At 39.5% G+C, this 16,685-nt stretch overlaps 4 protein-coding genes across 5 annotated transcripts; all 4 read right to left on the reverse strand.

The window, feature by feature from the left end:
* Positions 1 to 881: 881 nt before the first annotated feature.
* Positions 882 to 2,451, reverse strand: LOC310691097 (olfactory receptor 6B1-like; the record flags this gene model as incomplete). Its single annotated transcript, XM_083470696.1, has 1 exon — positions 882 to 2,451. The coding sequence occupies one exon, from the start codon at positions 2,449 to 2,451 to the stop codon at positions 1,546 to 1,548; it is 906 nt and encodes a 301-aa protein (XP_083326822.1). The 3' UTR covers positions 882 to 1,545.
* LOC310691024 (olfactory receptor 6F1-like) lies at positions 882 to 7,282 on the reverse strand. Of its 2 annotated transcripts, XR_014518319.1 has the most exons (3): positions 5,056 to 7,282; positions 4,468 to 4,746; positions 882 to 3,508 (listed from the first exon to the last, which is right to left on the reverse strand). XR_014518319.1 is itself a non-coding variant. In XM_083470615.1 (2 exons), the coding sequence occupies exon 2, from the start codon at positions 6,276 to 6,278 to the stop codon at positions 5,274 to 5,276; it is 1,005 nt and encodes a 334-aa protein (XP_083326741.1). In that variant the 5' UTR covers positions 6,279 to 6,287; positions 6,609 to 6,691; the 3' UTR covers positions 5,164 to 5,273. The 2 variants fall into 2 exon arrangements, 1 of the variants encoding a protein (XP_083326741.1); XM_083470615.1 differs by lacking the exons at positions 882 to 3,508; positions 4,468 to 4,746 and having other exon boundaries at positions 5,164 to 6,287; positions 6,609 to 6,691.
* Positions 7,283 to 8,526: 1,244 nt separating this feature from the next.
* On the reverse strand, positions 8,527 to 9,494 carry LOC310691076 (olfactory receptor 5V1-like; the record flags this gene model as incomplete). Its single annotated transcript, XM_083470676.1, has 1 exon — positions 8,527 to 9,494. Exon 1 carries the CDS (start codon positions 9,457 to 9,459, stop codon positions 8,527 to 8,529), a length of 933 nt encoding a protein of 310 aa, XP_083326802.1. The 5' UTR covers positions 9,460 to 9,494.
* Positions 9,495 to 14,242: 4,748 nt separating this feature from the next.
* Positions 14,243 to 15,175, reverse strand: LOC310691078 (olfactory receptor 5V1-like; the record flags this gene model as incomplete). Its single annotated transcript, XM_083470677.1, has 1 exon — positions 14,243 to 15,175. One exon carries the CDS (start codon positions 15,173 to 15,175, stop codon positions 14,243 to 14,245), a length of 933 nt encoding a protein of 310 aa, XP_083326803.1.
* Positions 15,176 to 16,685: the final 1,510 nt, after the last annotated feature.

Genomic DNA, 16,685 nt, shown 5'->3' on the forward strand with positions numbered 1-16,685 from the left:
CTGAGGCAGTAAAGGTAAAGGGACCCCTGACCATTAGGACCAGTCGTGACCGACTCTAGGGTTGCGGTGCTCATCTCGCTTTATTGGCCGAGGAATCTGGCATACAGCTTCTGGGTCATGTGGCCAACATGCCTAAGCCACTTCTGGCGAACCAGAGCAGCACACGGAAATGCTGTTTACCTTCCCGCCAGAGCGGTACCTATTTATCTACTTGGACTTTGATGTGCTTTCGAACTGCTAGGTTGGCAGGAGCAGGGACCGAGTAATGGGAGCTCACCCCGTCGTGGGGATTCGAACCGCCGACCTTCTGATATGCAAGTCCTAGGCTCTGTGGTTTAATTCACAGTGCCACCCGCGTCCCTTTCTCAAATTATTCTGCCTAGGGAAGACCTTGCAAATGAATATTGCTTTCAGTAAAATAAATATTACTATGAAAATTTTGGGGTTATGATAGTCTCAAAGAATAAATTCTATGTTTCCTGATGCAAAGAAAATATCTCCAATATTCACACTTGACTTCATGTGGCTAGAAATTGGAGGTTTCCAGTTGTGAAGGGCATCAGAGTGGTCACAATGTGAAACTGATGCAATACAAACAAGCATCAAGCATGCAACTGTTGCAATGCTGAGTACTACCAACAACAACAACAAACCAATGCTGACCATTTTCTGAGAAAGAGGAATCAATCAGTGGGATGAGGAGGTAATTTTCACCCCTCCATCCTCCCCTCTGCATGGTGCCTTTGCAGCAGATTTAGAGGGGGTGAAGTGTGCAGTGAAAGGTACAGTAAATTTCTGAAAATCTGCTCCCTCCCCATTCTGTTTTTAAAAACGTTTTCTTTCAGTAGAAAGGTGCAATTGGACACAATAGGGTTGATCTGGAATTTATTATCATTTATTTATTGTTTAGACCATTTATATACCACTTTATATATTAATATATATCCAAGTTCTATAAAGAAACATAAACAACAAAAATATTTTCAAAACACCAAATAAAATCAATGACACAAATTACTAATAAATACAAACAAATATCAATTCATTCTCCTGTGGCACACCGCCCCACTCGACAACCCTCTTCCAACTTTCACCCAGAGCCGCAAAACCTCCCAGAATACCTCCAAGATTTCACAACAAAGAAGAGTCTTGGAACCAGCTGACATCACAATAATCACTCATAAGCACTGGGATTGCTTTTATTGGCAGGCAAAAAGGTTCATGGGGCTTCAGGTGGTTCTTAGCTGTGTCCCTTTCAGCACTCAATAAACTACAGTGTACAACTACAGTGTACGCACCTAGCTCCAAGCTACAGCAGGTAGAATTCAGCAGATCATGAATGGTGATAATGAATGACACAAGAAAAATAGTATAATTTCTTCTGTCCCATCACTATATGTATGACAAGAGAAAGAAAGAGATTTAGACACTATATAAAGGCTTCAGTATCCATAAGATGAAGTCACCAATTTCTCCCCTAATCCAAAATTAGTGCCTTTGATTCCCTATGATCTTATGCAGCTTTCCAATAGATTTCTTAAGAGACTATTTCACTTCCTTGTTCCAGAGACTGTATATCAGGGGATTGGCCAGAGGTGTTAGGATGGTGTAAAAAACAGAGAAGACTTTGTTTAGCTTTCTCATATTTTCCCTCTTGGGCAACACATAAACTAAGATTAGGGTCCCATAATAAATTGTAACTACAACAAGGTGAGATGAGCAAGTGGAGAAGGCTTTTTGCCTTCCAGTGGCAGATGGGATTCTCAGGATGGTGATGATGATAAATGTGTATGAGGTCACAGTCAATGAGAATGGTGGCAAGGTGAAAATGGTTGAGAATATGAAGCACATCAGTTCTAATGTTTGAGTTTCACTGCAAGCGATACTTGTTATGGGGGTAAAGTCACAGAAGAAATGTTCTATTTCATTGGGACCACAAAATGTCAACCTTGTCATCAGATACATCATTACTGACATTGCCAAAAAACCTGTAATCCAACAGCCAGCTGCCATGAGAACACATCGCTTAGCTGTCATATGGGTTCCATAATGCAGAGGTTTACATATTGCTACATACCTGTCATAAGACATCATAGCTAGGAGACCACATTCAGTAACTACCAGAGCAGTAAAGAAATAGAATTGTGCAATGCAGCCAGGGATGGAAATGGCTCTCTCTGCAGTCAGGGAACTGACAAGGACCTTGGGCAAGATGGTTGAACTGTAGAAGGTCTCCAAGCAAGAGAGGTTTGCCAGAAAAAAGTACATGGGAGTGTGGAGGTTGTGGTTTGTCACAACTAATCCAACAATGAGGATGTTTCCAGTCATTGTAAGGATGTATATAGTTAGAAACAAGATGAAGAGGACAATCTGTAGGTCTTGAAAATCCCCAAATCCCTGGAGAATCAATTCTGTGATGATGGTTTGATTTCTCCCTTCTGCCATTGTCATCCTTTGTATCTAGCAGCAGTGAGTGGTTCTTTTTTCCCTTTCAGTAGTCAGTGAAAGCTTTCCTTCATTTAATATCAGTGACTTACATTGTCATGTATTGTATGTGCACTTCCTTTCTTCAGTCATTCATTTGTTGTGCATTATCTTTTTTCTCACCTTCATGACAATTATTTCTTAGTTTACATATATCTTATTCTGTTGAGTGATAAACTTAAAATGCAGAATATGGAGAACCTTTTCTTCATCATCATGCTTCCTGTATCTGATAATCTATCTGTCTTATTCTGATACTTTGCTTTTGCTTTCCTGTAAAGTATTATACTGCTCCTCTCCTGCCTTCATTGCCTAAATGGTAGAAGTTTGTCTTCTGCATCCATTTCATTTATACAGATGAAACCTCATGGTAAGAAGACATTATATTCCGAGGACCAATGTCATCTACACCTTCTACTTGTTTTTGTGTATGTAATGTCTAAAGTAATTTCCCCTGGTGATGTGTGTCTCTTATGTCTCATTTAAATGAGTAACTAAATCACCTGGGGTCATATTCAAAAGTAAAGTTGATGATTAGGTCATTAAAATTTGACAAAATAGTCCCAGTCTGCTAGGAAATTCTGGCACATTTACCCCCCAATATCCCTTCATTAACAAAGAGTTGGGTTTGCTTGTTAAGCATGCTAGTCTTTAGAAAAGGGATCAGAAGACTAAGATGGAAACTGGAAAGGTTTGCTTGTTGCTCAATGTAACAAAGTGAAAAGGGTTAATGAAATCAGGTGTGTGGTAATTAGTACAATAGACTATCTAAACTTGTCAGGCAAGTTTATTTATATCTATGCTAAAAAAGATTCAAACATAATAGTGCTTGGACATGTGTGATGACATATGCTCACACCTTTTCAGTGGCTTGTCATGTCAAGTAGATGACATTCAGAAAGGCGTGTGCAGAGGGGGACATCTGTCCAAGCTGCTGTTCAGAAAGGAAGTTGATATTCTGGGATACTGAAAAGAAGATCTTGTTAGTTCCCTGTTTCCTAATATGGACAAAGATATGACACTACTGTATTTTGTACTTGATTTCTGAACCTGAGGTCTCGAGTAAATGTGATACAAGATAACCACAATCTGATCTCACAACATTCCTCTTTCTTTAAAGAAGGTGCAGGAGAAGGTGCTGAACTGAATCAGGACCATACTGCATCAGAAAACAAGCTCTTTAAAGAAGGTGCAGGAGAAGGTGCTGAACTGAATCAGGACCATACTGCATCAGAAAACAAGCTTAAAACTCCCTTAGTTTCTTTTCCTCAAATAGCCCTGCCCCAGTCCTATCTACTCTGCTTTAGAAATCATGTCAGTTTTCCCATGTTTTTTCCCAGTATGGAAAACAGATGGGACTCTCTGTGTGGTAAAGAACATGAAAATCCTCCAGGTGAAAGGGTCACCTGGGTTATTGTCTAAATCTTTCTCTGGGACATCAGGCAAATTGGATCAGCAGTTAAATTGGAAATAAATCCTTTGAAGACTTCACTATCTTCCACCAGTAAGCATTATTTTCTACTCTAAACTTAAATAGTTCTTTAGATTCTGGGGCATTATGCCCTGTGTCAGCTTGTCAAGATTTCCATCAGTCATGGATGTTTTCATCACATCTCACTGTTACTTATGCTTCAAAATGAACATGATAAGTTGGATCCTCCATGTTGTGCTCGGCACTGAAACTCTTCCCTAACCAGCTTGTGGGCGGGGCTTGCCCTGCTCCAAGCCGGTGGTGCCACAGTTATGCCAATGGCCTTTAGCCAATCAGAAGTGTGGCAAGGTTGGGGGTATTTATTTGCAAGCATGACGTAGGGACCTCATTTTGCTTTGCGCTGCTGAACACCCACCCACCCACCCACCTGTTAATTAGGTTGTGTTTGACCTTGATTTGGACCTTGTTTGGTCACCTGTTTTGGAATGGGGGCAAGGTATGAATTTTTTCCAATGTGGCAGACTGGCTGTGGCCACTTGGTTTTTGCCTACCTCTTAGCAATCGTCACAACTTTGTAAGGTTTGGCGGTTAGGCATTGGTTTAGGGAAATGTGGGGAGCGGAGGTGCGGCCATCACCTGCCCCTCCAATGAATAGGGTATTCTGTTAAAGGAATCCGGGGGTCTGGATCTTGTCCGAAGCCTGGAGAGGGGCTAGGGCCATGCCAGGACCCCTGGGAACCCCAGGGGTGAACACCAGTCTATATACATTGATGGAGCTCCCCCTGCTGGTTGTTTACCCTTCACAGGCTTCCTGCAGGGTGGGGCAGGAGCTATATATACAGTGGTACCTCGCAAGACGAATGCCTCGCAAGACGAAAAACGCGCAAGACGAAAGAGTTTTCCGTTTTTTGAGTCGTTCCGCAAGACGAATTTCCCTATGGGCTTCCTTTGCAAGCCGAAACGTCTTGCGAGTTCTTGCGCGTTTGTTTCCTTTTTCTTAAAGCCGCTAAGCCGTTAATAGCCACTAAGCCGTTAATAGCCACTAAGCCGCTAAGCCACTAATAGCCGTGCTTCGCAAGACAAAAAAAACGCAAGATGAAGAGACTCGCGGAACGGATTAATTTCGTCTTGCGAGGCACCACTGTAGTTTGATACCAATGCCTAAACCAATACCAGTCACATTTGTGTATTTTAATAAAGTTGTGGCCAAAATTTGCCCATCAACATTTAAACTAAATTCAGTCTCCACTGTGTGTTTATTTCCATGGGGGATGGGTTTTGGGGCTCGAAGCACAATTAAGCTGAGAATATTGCAATACTGGGAAATTGGAGTCAATTTGAAGTGAGGGAAATGAATCTAGGGTGATTTAGGATTCCATCCCAAACTAAAAACAGTTCCTTGAATTTCCTTTGACCATATGCCATTAGTCAGTTTACCAACAGATTTCCTAAGGCACACTTTCACTTCCCTATTCCTGAGACTGTATATCAGTGGATTGACCAGAGGAGTAAGAATGGTGTAAAAAACAGAGAAGACTTTGTTTAGCTTTCTCATATTTTCATTATTGGGCAGCACATAGACTATGATTAAGGTGCCATAATAAATTGTCACTACAAAAAGGTGAGATGAGCATGTAGAGAAGGCCTTTTTCCTTCCAGTAGCAGATGGGATTCTCAGGATAGTGGTTACAATAAATGTGTATGAGGTCAGAGTCAATAAAAATGTAGGCACGGTGAAAATGGTTGAGAATATGAAACCCATTAGTTCAAATTTCTGAGATTCACTGCAAGCGATTTTTGCCACAGGGGTAAAGTCACAGAAGAAATGTTCTATTTCATTGGGACCACAAAATGTCAACCTTGTCATCAGATACATCATTACTGACATTGCAAAAAAACCTGTAATCCAACAGCCAGCTGCCATGAGAACACATCGCTTAGCTGTCATATGAGTTCCATAATGCAGAGGTTTACATATTGCTACGTACCTGTCATAAGACATCATAGCTAGGAGACCACATTCAGTAACTACCAGAGCAGTAAAGAAATAGAATTGCGCAATGCAGCCAGGGATGGAAATGGCTCTCTCTGCAGTCAGGGAACTGACAAGGACCTTGGGCAAGATGGTTGAACTGTAGAAGGTCTCCAAGCAAGAGAGGTTTGCCAGAAAAAAGTACATGGGAGTGTGGAGGCTGTGGTTTGTCACAACTAATCCAACAATGAGGATGTTTCCAGTCATTGTAAGGATATAGATGGCTAGAAACAAGATGAAGATGACAATCCGTAGATCTTGAAAATCCACAAATCCCCGAAGAATTAATTCTGTGATGATGGTTTGATTTCCCTCTTCTCTTTTTTCCATATTGTATGTCTGAAGAAGAGGGAAAAGGCCCTAATACAAATTAGTGAATTATTAGATATCAAGACATCAAGCACCACACGTAGCACTGGTGTCATTTTATTTTATTTTTTATGGAAGAGATTTCCATGTTACCTTTCCTAATAAAAACATCTTCCCAAAGTGACATAAAATGCATTTTTCGAAACCAAGAGGAAAAAAATCACTATTATAATCTAAATAAGATAAAAGTGATATAGTCATTTAATATTAACCCAATCAAATATATAATCCCCAGTCACTGAAAAACTTACAGTACCAACAATTATCCCTAGTTAAACACAGATGAAATACCTTCAGGGCCTATCTAAAAGAGGAGAGAGGGAGAGAGAGAATTGTATCATCAGGGAGTTCCATGCCTACCAAGAAGGCTGTGCCCCCCCCCCCCCCGATTCAAATGTTAGCTGGCATTTACAGTTCTAGGACAGCACTTACCCAGAGCTCTCCAGGACAATCATTTTCTACTGCTGAACATTGTTGCATGGAGGAGGGGGATCCAGAGAATATGTAATTTTAATGTTGCATCAAAGATTAACAACATGCCCCTGTATTTCTTTGAAATTTTGTCATGATTAGTTTCATTTGTAAACTTAATGTATTCCTGTCAAGAATCATTTCTCACTGGTTTAGCAATATCTTGTTTTGTTGAATGGCCAGGGAGAATATGGAGTATCAATTGTTTTTTTTTGAAATAAATAACAAGATGAAAGATTTAAAAATATATATTAAAAGATGATCTAAAAAGAATGAAGTGCTTTTGTTTTAAGACAGTCTTTAAAAGAATCTTTCAAAAAAAGTTTTTTAAAAAAATAATTCCAGTAGCACCTTAAAAACCAATTAAGTATAAGATTTCTAGGTATGAGCTTTCGTGTGTATACACACTTCTTCAGATACTCTGAAGCATAGGTTGCTACAACCTTGTAACTGTTGATGACAGTTAATGATGGCAGTTGGTTTCACAGGGAAGGGCAAGGGATTTTAAGGTGCTACATGAATTATTTTTAAAAAAAATTGGGAAAGATTATTTTAAAGACTGTCTTAAAAGGCTTTATTCTCTTAAGGGAGTTCTTTTTGGATGATCTTTTAATAATTTTTTTTAAAAAAATTTCATCTTGTTATCTATTATGACTACAACAGACCAACACGACTGCCTACCTGAATCTGGTTTTTTAAAAGTTGTTGTTCTTTATGCATGATGTATTGAATCTTCTTCCTGTATCTCTCTGTGTGATTTTTTTTTCAAATAAAGCAATGTACTATGCCTTTTTAATTTTCAGTGCATGCATGACAGAAGTTCTATATCCATTTCCTTCATATATGATATACATCTCAGCAATGAGGCATTTATTTATGAACGTTAATCCCTCACCCCAATATTTCATCTTGTTTTTGCTTAAGAAAACATATCCTAGAACTGAACGTCTCTGGTGATTAATTATGTGTCTTCTGAACAAGGTTCCAGAAAACCAAAGTGTTGTATACTAATGGGAATCCTAACTATGCAATAATAATAACGTAATCATGTTTACATTTATTCACTTTAAAACCCTAATCATGAAGCACAATCTTATGCTTGTTAATTCAGATGTAATTATGCACACAGGCCCTGCTTTCCAGACACAATGTGTTCCCAGGAAATTGTTTGTTAGGCACATGTTCATATAATAAGCTGATTACTTCCATTATTTCCGGTATAGGAACCAGGGGTTCCAACTTATGGGAGAGCAAAGATGTCAAATTTTTAAAATAAGAAAGATAGTTTGCAATATTTCTTGACCATTGACCATTGACAAATGAAGTGTTGGTTACTAGTTGCACTGTTTGTATAAGACACTATTTGTGCATGTGAAGAACCATGAACTCTGTCTAGAGTTTGTTAGAGGAAAGGAAAATATGGCATACATAAACAGATTAGTTGCACCAATAAAGGTTGATCAGTGTGATCATGTGAGATCTGGGAGTTGAGTTTCAAAAGTAAAAACAACATTAGAATGAAAATGTGGCCATTGCAACAAAATATAATAAAGAAACATAAATGAAAGCAGAAATAGAAATTTTGGCTGTTTTAAACAATGTTAATGATATGTCACTGTGATAATTCATAGTCACTGTTTTTCTTATTCTTGCTTACTTTAATCACAAGCAATAGATTGGGTGAATGCTAAATGTTCAAGTAAAAAAACCAAACCTAAAATAAAATACAACACATCTTTCATTTCAAATAAAGCTTCTTCATAAATATCTTTTTCAGTGCACCCTTAATATCTTTGTTTCTCAAGGTATAGATTAAAGGGTTCAGCATGGGTGTGACAATGCTGTAAATGACAGAAATGATTCTGTCTTTGTCTAAAGAGTAGGTGGAAATTGGACGGACGTAGGTGAAGATGGCACTCCCATAATACAAGAGGACAATGGTCAGGTGTGAGGCACAGGTGGAAAAGGCTTTGAGCCTTCCTTCAGTGGAGCGTATCTTCAAGATAGTGGAAATGATGTAGACATAAGAGAGGACAATGCAGACAAATGGGGTCCATCCTATGAAGACCCCAATGACAAGAAGAATGATCTCATTGAGGGAAGTGTCTCCACAAGAAATCTTCAGAAGGGGAGGGATATCACAAAAGAAATAATTGAGCTGATTTACCCCACAGAAAGGTAGTTGGAAGGTAAAGTAGGTGTGCACAGCTGAGTTGAGAAAACCACTTGCCCAACAGGCTCCGGATAACTGGAGACAAAACCCTTTCTTCATGGTGGCTGCATAGTGTAAAGGATGGCATATAGCTACAAAGCGGTCATAGGCCATGGCAGCCAGTAGGATGCACTCAGTACCCACAAATGAGGCAAAGAAATAAAGCTGAGTTATACAACTGGCATATGGGATGCTCTTTTTCTCTGAGAGAAGGTGGACCAGCATCTGAGGGACATTGGTGCTGGTATAACAGATATCCAGAAAAGAGAGGTTCCCTAGAAAGAAGTACATGGGTGTGTGAAGCTGAGGGTCCAGGCAGGCAATGGTAATGATGGAGATGTTCCCCACCAGAGTGCAGATGTATGTGATAAGAAAGAATGAGAAGAGCAACAGTTGCAACTCCTGAAGACCAGAGAAGCCCAAGATGAGAAATTCAGTCAGTGCTGTTTCATTGATCATTGTTTTGGTGTTCTCTGTTTGGGAAATGAGAAAAAAAATCTGATAAGTGTCCTGCCACCATAAGAAGAAGCCAAGAACAGAGACTGATCAGAAATTCTGTAAATGCGCACAACTGTTTATTCATTTGTTAAAACAATAAACTACACACCATTTGAATATATTGTGACAGTGCACAAAAAAGGAATTCAAAGGAAACTCAAGGATAAATGAATAAAAATACACTAGATCCATCTGTAAAGCCAGCATGAACCAATGGCCAACAAAAAGCTTGTTTGAAATCCTTAGTAGATTCACATCATCCCCATTTCCACAGCAAGCATGTTCCAAAGTGTGAACGTTGCCACACTAAAACTTAGGTGTTTGCTAAATTGATTTTTGTGGTAGGAGTGGCACCCATAATAGATCCTAAGCAACATGATGGAAAGTAAAATAGAAAAACTTAATGCAATGTCTAGAAGACGTTGAGCGTTGGGGCCATATTAGACATTGGCTTAATATGTAGCATCCAGTTTCATATCTTGTTTTATTTCTCTCAGTTTTCTCTCAGGTTACATAGGCTTCAGGTTACATACGCTTCAGGTTACAGACTCCGCTAACCCAGAAATAGTACCTCAGGTTAAGAACTTTGCTTCAGGATGAGAACAGAAATCGTGCTCCCGCGGTGCGGCAGCAGCAGGAGGCCCCATTAGCTAAAGTGCTTCAGGTTAAGAACAGTTTCAGGTTAAGAACGGAACTCTGGAATGAATTAAGTACGTAATCCGAGGTACCACTGTATAAGGTTCAGTTCTCCACTTTTCCAGATCAGTTTGCCAATACTTTAATTTTTAAAAATCCTCATGAAAATTAATCAGCATATCTGTGTGAATTTATCTGAATGTAAACAAATCTGTTTGCAATTTTGTCTAATACACACATTTTGGCAAAGCAATTTTCCATAATATATCATATTATTTGAATAATATTTACTGGCTATACAGTAAATATTATTTACTGTACCTCGGGTTAAGAACTTAATTCATTCTGGAGGTCTGTTCTTAACCTGAAACTGTTCATAACCTGAGGTACCACTTTAGGTAATGAGGCCTATCCATGCTCTGCATTCACAATACACATTGTTACCCTATGCATCTAATCCATTAAGAAAACACAAATAGCCTAATAATGTGCTCTGCATTCAGCAAACATCTGGTTTGACCCTTCAGATTTCTAAGATACTGTGTCCCAGCCCTGCACAGCTTGCTACCCACTACAGCCCAAACTTTTCTTATAATGTAGCTTCCAGGTTTTTAAAAACCCCACACATAACTTGAATCTGTCAGGCAAACAACACCTCCTGCGTTGTTCTGCTACTGGCCTCCCTATTTCTAACTTTGAATCTGCAAAGCTAAAAAGCTGTAACCTTTTTATTGTTTCTTTTGTGTCTTAACATGGCATGCATTACAAGAGATAAGCTTAACAATGTTTGTGTGTGTGTGTGTGTTCTATACACTAACATTCAGATTCTAAACAATTTTCTGTCAGTTATTTTCTTCTAGCATGAACATCTTAATCAAGTCAGTTGTGTATATAATGGAAGGACACACTGAGACATACTTAGGAACACATGTTCTTAAAACACAAAACTACCACAATTCAGGTGATTCTAGATAACATCAGAGCTCAAGGACCAAACACCCAGCAAAATTCTGGACCAGATTCCCTTCTAGTGGAACATGCAGTGCAAATCTGTGCTTGGAGTAAATTTTGAAGTCAACGAAGTTACAATTCATGCTATAAAGAAGCACACTGATTTTTACAGCTGGTAGGTACTTTTCACTGGAAATGAAGTATTATTTTGTACTCACTGTGCACTGAAATATCAAAGGAAAAATTGGTCACTTCAAATAGCTAATTCAATTGCATGTTGGATGGTAAATATCTGCAGGTATCACACACTTACCCCAGTACAGTATCTCACACATACACATATAAATATATTCAGAAACCATGTGAGACTTATTCCCCAATTAATTTCTGCTGCAATGTTGCCAGGCAGCCCACAGTGCCCTTAATTGCAACTGAAGACTATAGCCTAAAGAGTTCTCAATATATGCCAGTAAATAATTAAATTCAAACCCAGAAATACTGAGAGGGAGCTGGAGAGTCCTTGTGGCTCACAAGGAGGCCCTCCACAGAGTCTGAAGAGGACATCAGTGGGGGCGGAGTAAGCCCCAAAGAGACCAGAGGCACAGTGGGGCTTTGTTCATGCTGCTCAACCTCTCTGCCTAACAGCTGCAGCCACTCTCCCGCATGTCCTCTAGCCCCCTGCTGGCCCTAGAGCTTCAGTTCTAGTTATGGATATTTTGGGCTACATCATTTTTGTATGGATTGAAGAGAGGTTGGCAGACAGGGTGTTTAAAGGGTGTTTAGAAGGTGCTCCCCACTTCATATGATTTCACTTATGCTGCGGGGGCCTGGAATGTAACTGTTTATTTTATTTTGCTTATTTTTGCAGGAGTGGGGTGAGGATCCAAACCTCTGTGTGTGTGTTTGAAGCAGAGACTTCTTCCCATCTGGTGTCTATGATTTCTCCTGCATCTTCTTCTCTGTCTACTCATGGGTCATCGTGCACTGCCTCTGGACATAATTCAAGATGTAATGCTGTCAATAGATCAGTAGCCCAGTGGCGTAGCGTGGGGGGTGCAGGGGGGGCCGGCCGCACCGGGCGCAACATCTGGGGGTTAGGGTTAGGGGGCGCAAATCCACGGGTTAGGGGGCGCAAATCTATGGGTTAGTGGGCGCAAATTACTTGCCTTGCCCCGGGTGCTGACAACCCATGCTACACCACTGCAGTAGCCTCACATCTGTTAGCGATATTGAGTTGCATCAGGCTTCTCATGACAACTAGCTGAAAGGGAAAAACCCACTGGTATTGGAGTCCCACATCTTGTAACTTTCCATAAATGATTTCAGATCATGGCATTTTCTAAGGGTTTCTTAGAACCACAGATGGCTGGTTGTCATGTGAACTATCCTGTTAGTTGTGGAGTTTCTTTTTTCTTTCCTGTAACAAGCAAAGCACAATACAGGCAAAACATAATACCACATCATGTGTGGGCACTCCTTCTCTGAGATTGGAGTCAACCATGCTGTGAATATGTTCCAAATCATCATCATCATCATCATTGTTATACTTATTAATGGCCCTTCACCTTAAGGTCCCATTGTGGGTTACAGCATTAAAAACAATATTAAAAACAATTAAAGTGGATGCCATGAATTAGTGTCTTGAACCAAGTGACAATGAAGGAAGTTAGATCTGGCTTCACCTCTTTTTGAAATCTACACAAGGCTTCTGTCTGCACTCAGAGTTTTCAGCCTCTTTCAGTTTCTCCCTGATCTCCATGTTGTCACATTGTGAATGATGAATTTGCTTATTGCATTCAAGGCTCATTTCCAGCTTTCTCTGTGAGATATCCACCAGCTGTTCGGGCCATATATTCCCATGTTTCTTTAGCAATGTCTTATATGGGAAGTGAACAAGTCCCTGAGATTAAGATCTCTGTTCCTGAAAGCTTTACCAGAGTTTGTCAAGGTAGGAGCCATGCTTGGTGTGGCCTGGTCTCATTGCAAGCCCTCATTAGACCTATTTTTCTCCCATAGCTTGAAAACAAACAAACAAACAAACAAACAAACAAACAGGAGAGGTCATTTAGTTTATGTTTGGTTTCACTGACATTCCCCTGTACAATCACATCACATCACAGTAGGGGAGCTGTGGACCATAGCTACCAGTTCAGGGAGATAGGATTCTGGTGCTTCTCTGGATTGACAGTTTCAAGCAGCAGTTTTTCTTCACATTGGCCTTCTTGCCCCCCACCTTGTTTAAAAAAAGTATTCGGGAAAATTGGCCATCATTTTGCTGCACATCTCTCCTAATTATCTGCATTTTTGTATGCAATTTGCCTATTATTCACATTTTTACTAGAGCTGTGCAAGGACACACCACCAATTTGCTCTAGGGCCCCAATCTCTCTCCCCCAATCAGTATTATTTGCCTCGAGCCATCCCAAGGGCCACACATCGAACTATGCATCTGTCCCCAAAACAAGATGGAGAGGGCTAATTCTTAAAAATAATTTCTAAACCTTCCCTTTGAAAAGGTGGAGTATCTGTGTAGAATCTGTAAAGCAAGAAGATCCTGTAGGAAAGCAGATTGTGAAGCAAAAGCCATACACCACAGGATTTGTGAATGTGCTGTGGGCAAATCCAACCAGATCTGTAGCTATCTATAGCTGCCTGTACTGGAAGAAATATGAATATGGCAAAAATAAATAAATTAGTTACTCCAATTCAGGCTTGAAAATTAAAGATCTTACAGTTGAGTTTCAAAAATAAAACAATATTAGAATTAAAACTCAGGCCTTTCTCTCACAAAATGTCTCCCTCTCTCACACACATACACATAAAGCAGATAGAAAAAGAGAAAGACAAATGAAAGCATGTTTAATTTAATGATACTAAAATGCCACTGTGGTAATTCAGTCATTGTCCATCTTATTTTTGTTTACGTTAATCCCAAACAATAAATAGGTGAAGATTAAATGTTAATAGAATCAAATAATCATGGAACAGTAGAGTTGGAAGGGAGCCTTGGGATAATTGTCTCCAACCCACTTCAGTGCAACAATATGCAGCTGTCCCATATGGGGATGAAACCTTCAACCTTGGTGTTATCAGCACCATACCCTAACCAACTGAACAAGTTAATCATCATCATCTAAGATAACATGCAACTATTCTTTCATTTCAAATATAGCTTCCCCATAAATATCTTTTTCAGTGCACCCTTAATAACTTTGTTTCTCAAGGTATAGATTAAAGGGTTCAGCATGGGTGTGACAATGCTGTAAATGACAGAAATGATTCTGTCTTTGTCTAAAGAGTAGGTGGAAATTGGACGGACGTAGGTGAAGATGGCACTCCCATAATACAAGAGGACAATGGTCAGGTGTGAGGCACAGGTGGAAAAGGCTTTGAGCCTTCCTTCAGTGGAGCGTATCTTCAAGATAGTGGAAATGATGTAGACATAAGAGAGGACAATGCAGACAAATGGGGTCCATCCTATGAAGACCCCAATGACAAGAAGAATGATCTCATTGAGGGAAGTGTCTCCACAAGAAATCTTCAGAAGGGGAGGGATATCACAAAAGAAATAATTGAGCTGATTTACCCCACAGAAAGGTAGTTGGAAGGTAAAGTAGGTGTGCACAGCTGAGTTGAGAAAACCACTTGCCCAACAGGCTCCGGATAACTGGAGACAAAACCCTTTCTTCATGGTGGCTGTATAGTGTAAAGGATGGCATATAGCTACAAAGCGGTCATAGGCCATGGCAGCCAGCAGGATGCACTCAGTACCCACAAATGAGACAAAGAAATAAAGCTGAGTTATACAACTGGCATATGGGATGCTCTTTTTCTCTGAGAGAAGGTGGACCAGCATCTGAGGGACATTGGTGCTGGTATAACAGATATCCAGAAAAGAGAGGTTCCCTAGAAAGAAGTACATGGGTGTGTGAAGCTGAGGGTCCAGGCAGGCAATGGTAATGATGGAGATGTTCCCCACCAGAGTGCAGATGTATGTGATAAGAAAGAATGAGAAGAGCAACAGTTGCAACTCCTGAAGACCAGAGAAGCCCAAGATGAGAAATTCGGTCAGTGCTGTTTCATTGCCCATTGTTTTAGGATTTTCTGTTTTAGAAATGAGGGAAAACTGATAAGTGTCATGTTGCCATAAACAAAAGTCATGCACACAGGTTGAACACAGATTATACAAATGCACAAAAACTTTTTTTCTTTCCTTTTAAGAAACAGTACATCATTTTAAAATATTGTGGCGGTGTGCAAAAAACGGAGGGGGGGGGGACAGAATATTATACCTATAAAAATCCACTTGTTCCATCCGTAAAGTCGGCTTGAGAAATACCTAGCAATGCTATCCTAGAAAAGCCTTTTAGAATAAACAGAGACATGCATTAAAAATAAGAGACTATTAGTACCATCCTCATTTCCAGTGGAATCATATTCAAACTCTAAGTGCTACTACATTAAAATCCCTAACCTGTGTATCTTTTAAATATAATCTGAGGTGTGAGTGGCAACCAGAATAGGGCCTAAGCAACAAGATGGGAAGTAAAATAGAATTATTTAATGCAATGTCTAGAAGATGTTCATCCTCAGGATCAAACTAAATGTTAGCTTAATATGTAGTATTCAGCTGTATACCATACTTTTCTGTGTATAAGACTAGGTTTTTTCTTTAAAAAATATGCTAAAAAGTGGGGGTCATCTTATACATGTATAGTTGATAGGGTGGACATTTGATTTGTTGCTGCTGTGGCTGTCAGTGGCTATTGGGCATGTAATTGGTTGCTGCGTCAATGGCTGGTGTTAATTAGCTGACACTGCAGCAGTTGGGCAGGTAATTGGCAGCTTCTACCAGTGAGGAGACAGATGTGAGGTGGATTTTTGGACGCATGTGGGTGATCAATTTTCGGCAATGCCTCCTAAAAAATCTCAACAACCTTGGTTAATTCCCCCTCAAAAAATTCAACAACTCTGGGCAATTCTCTGCAAAAAAGGAAAGCTCAACAACTCTGTGCCATCTCCCCCCATTTTCTTAAATTTGAGTCCCCAAAAATAGGGGGCATCTTATACATGGGGGCGTCTTATACACAGAAAAGTATGATATATTTTATTACAGGTACAGGGGGTAGAAATGGGTAAATCCAACAATTTTCATTTCTCTCAGTTTTCCAGTTTTCCTATATTCAGTTCAGTTCTCTGCATTTCCACACAGGTATATTTTAATTCTTTAAAATCCTTATGAAAATTCATTTGCATGTTCATGTGAATTATTTTATATAATTTATGTTGCAATTCTGATGTCCTACTGTGTTATTTATTGTATGTAAGCTGCTTTGTGACTCATGTGAGTGAACCAAGGCACAGAAATGTAATAAATGAAATGAAATGAATTTCTCCTAATACAAACATATCAGTATACATTTTACCCTGTATAAGAGAATAGAAACCCTAAGCCCTCTTCTTGATGTTAAGTTACAGTTTTTAAACTGAACTTCTTAATCAAATTGCACTTTTGCGTTAACAATTCAAAAAAAGCTAAGCAAATATAACAAAAGGAAATAAAACAAACAATCAAACAAACATATAAACTATAAAACATC

This window comes from Podarcis liolepis, assembly GCF_965112155.1.
Source record: "Podarcis liolepis genome assembly, chromosome: 13".
In the NCBI taxonomy this organism is placed as follows: domain Eukaryota; kingdom Metazoa; phylum Chordata; class Lepidosauria; order Squamata; family Lacertidae; genus Podarcis; species Podarcis liolepis.

What these genes read in the sequence shown, in the direction of transcription:
- LOC310691024 (XM_083470615.1), bottom strand. Translation starts at nt 6,278, where the DNA reads ATGGAAAAAAGAGAAGAGGGAAATCAAACCATCATCACAGAATTAATT.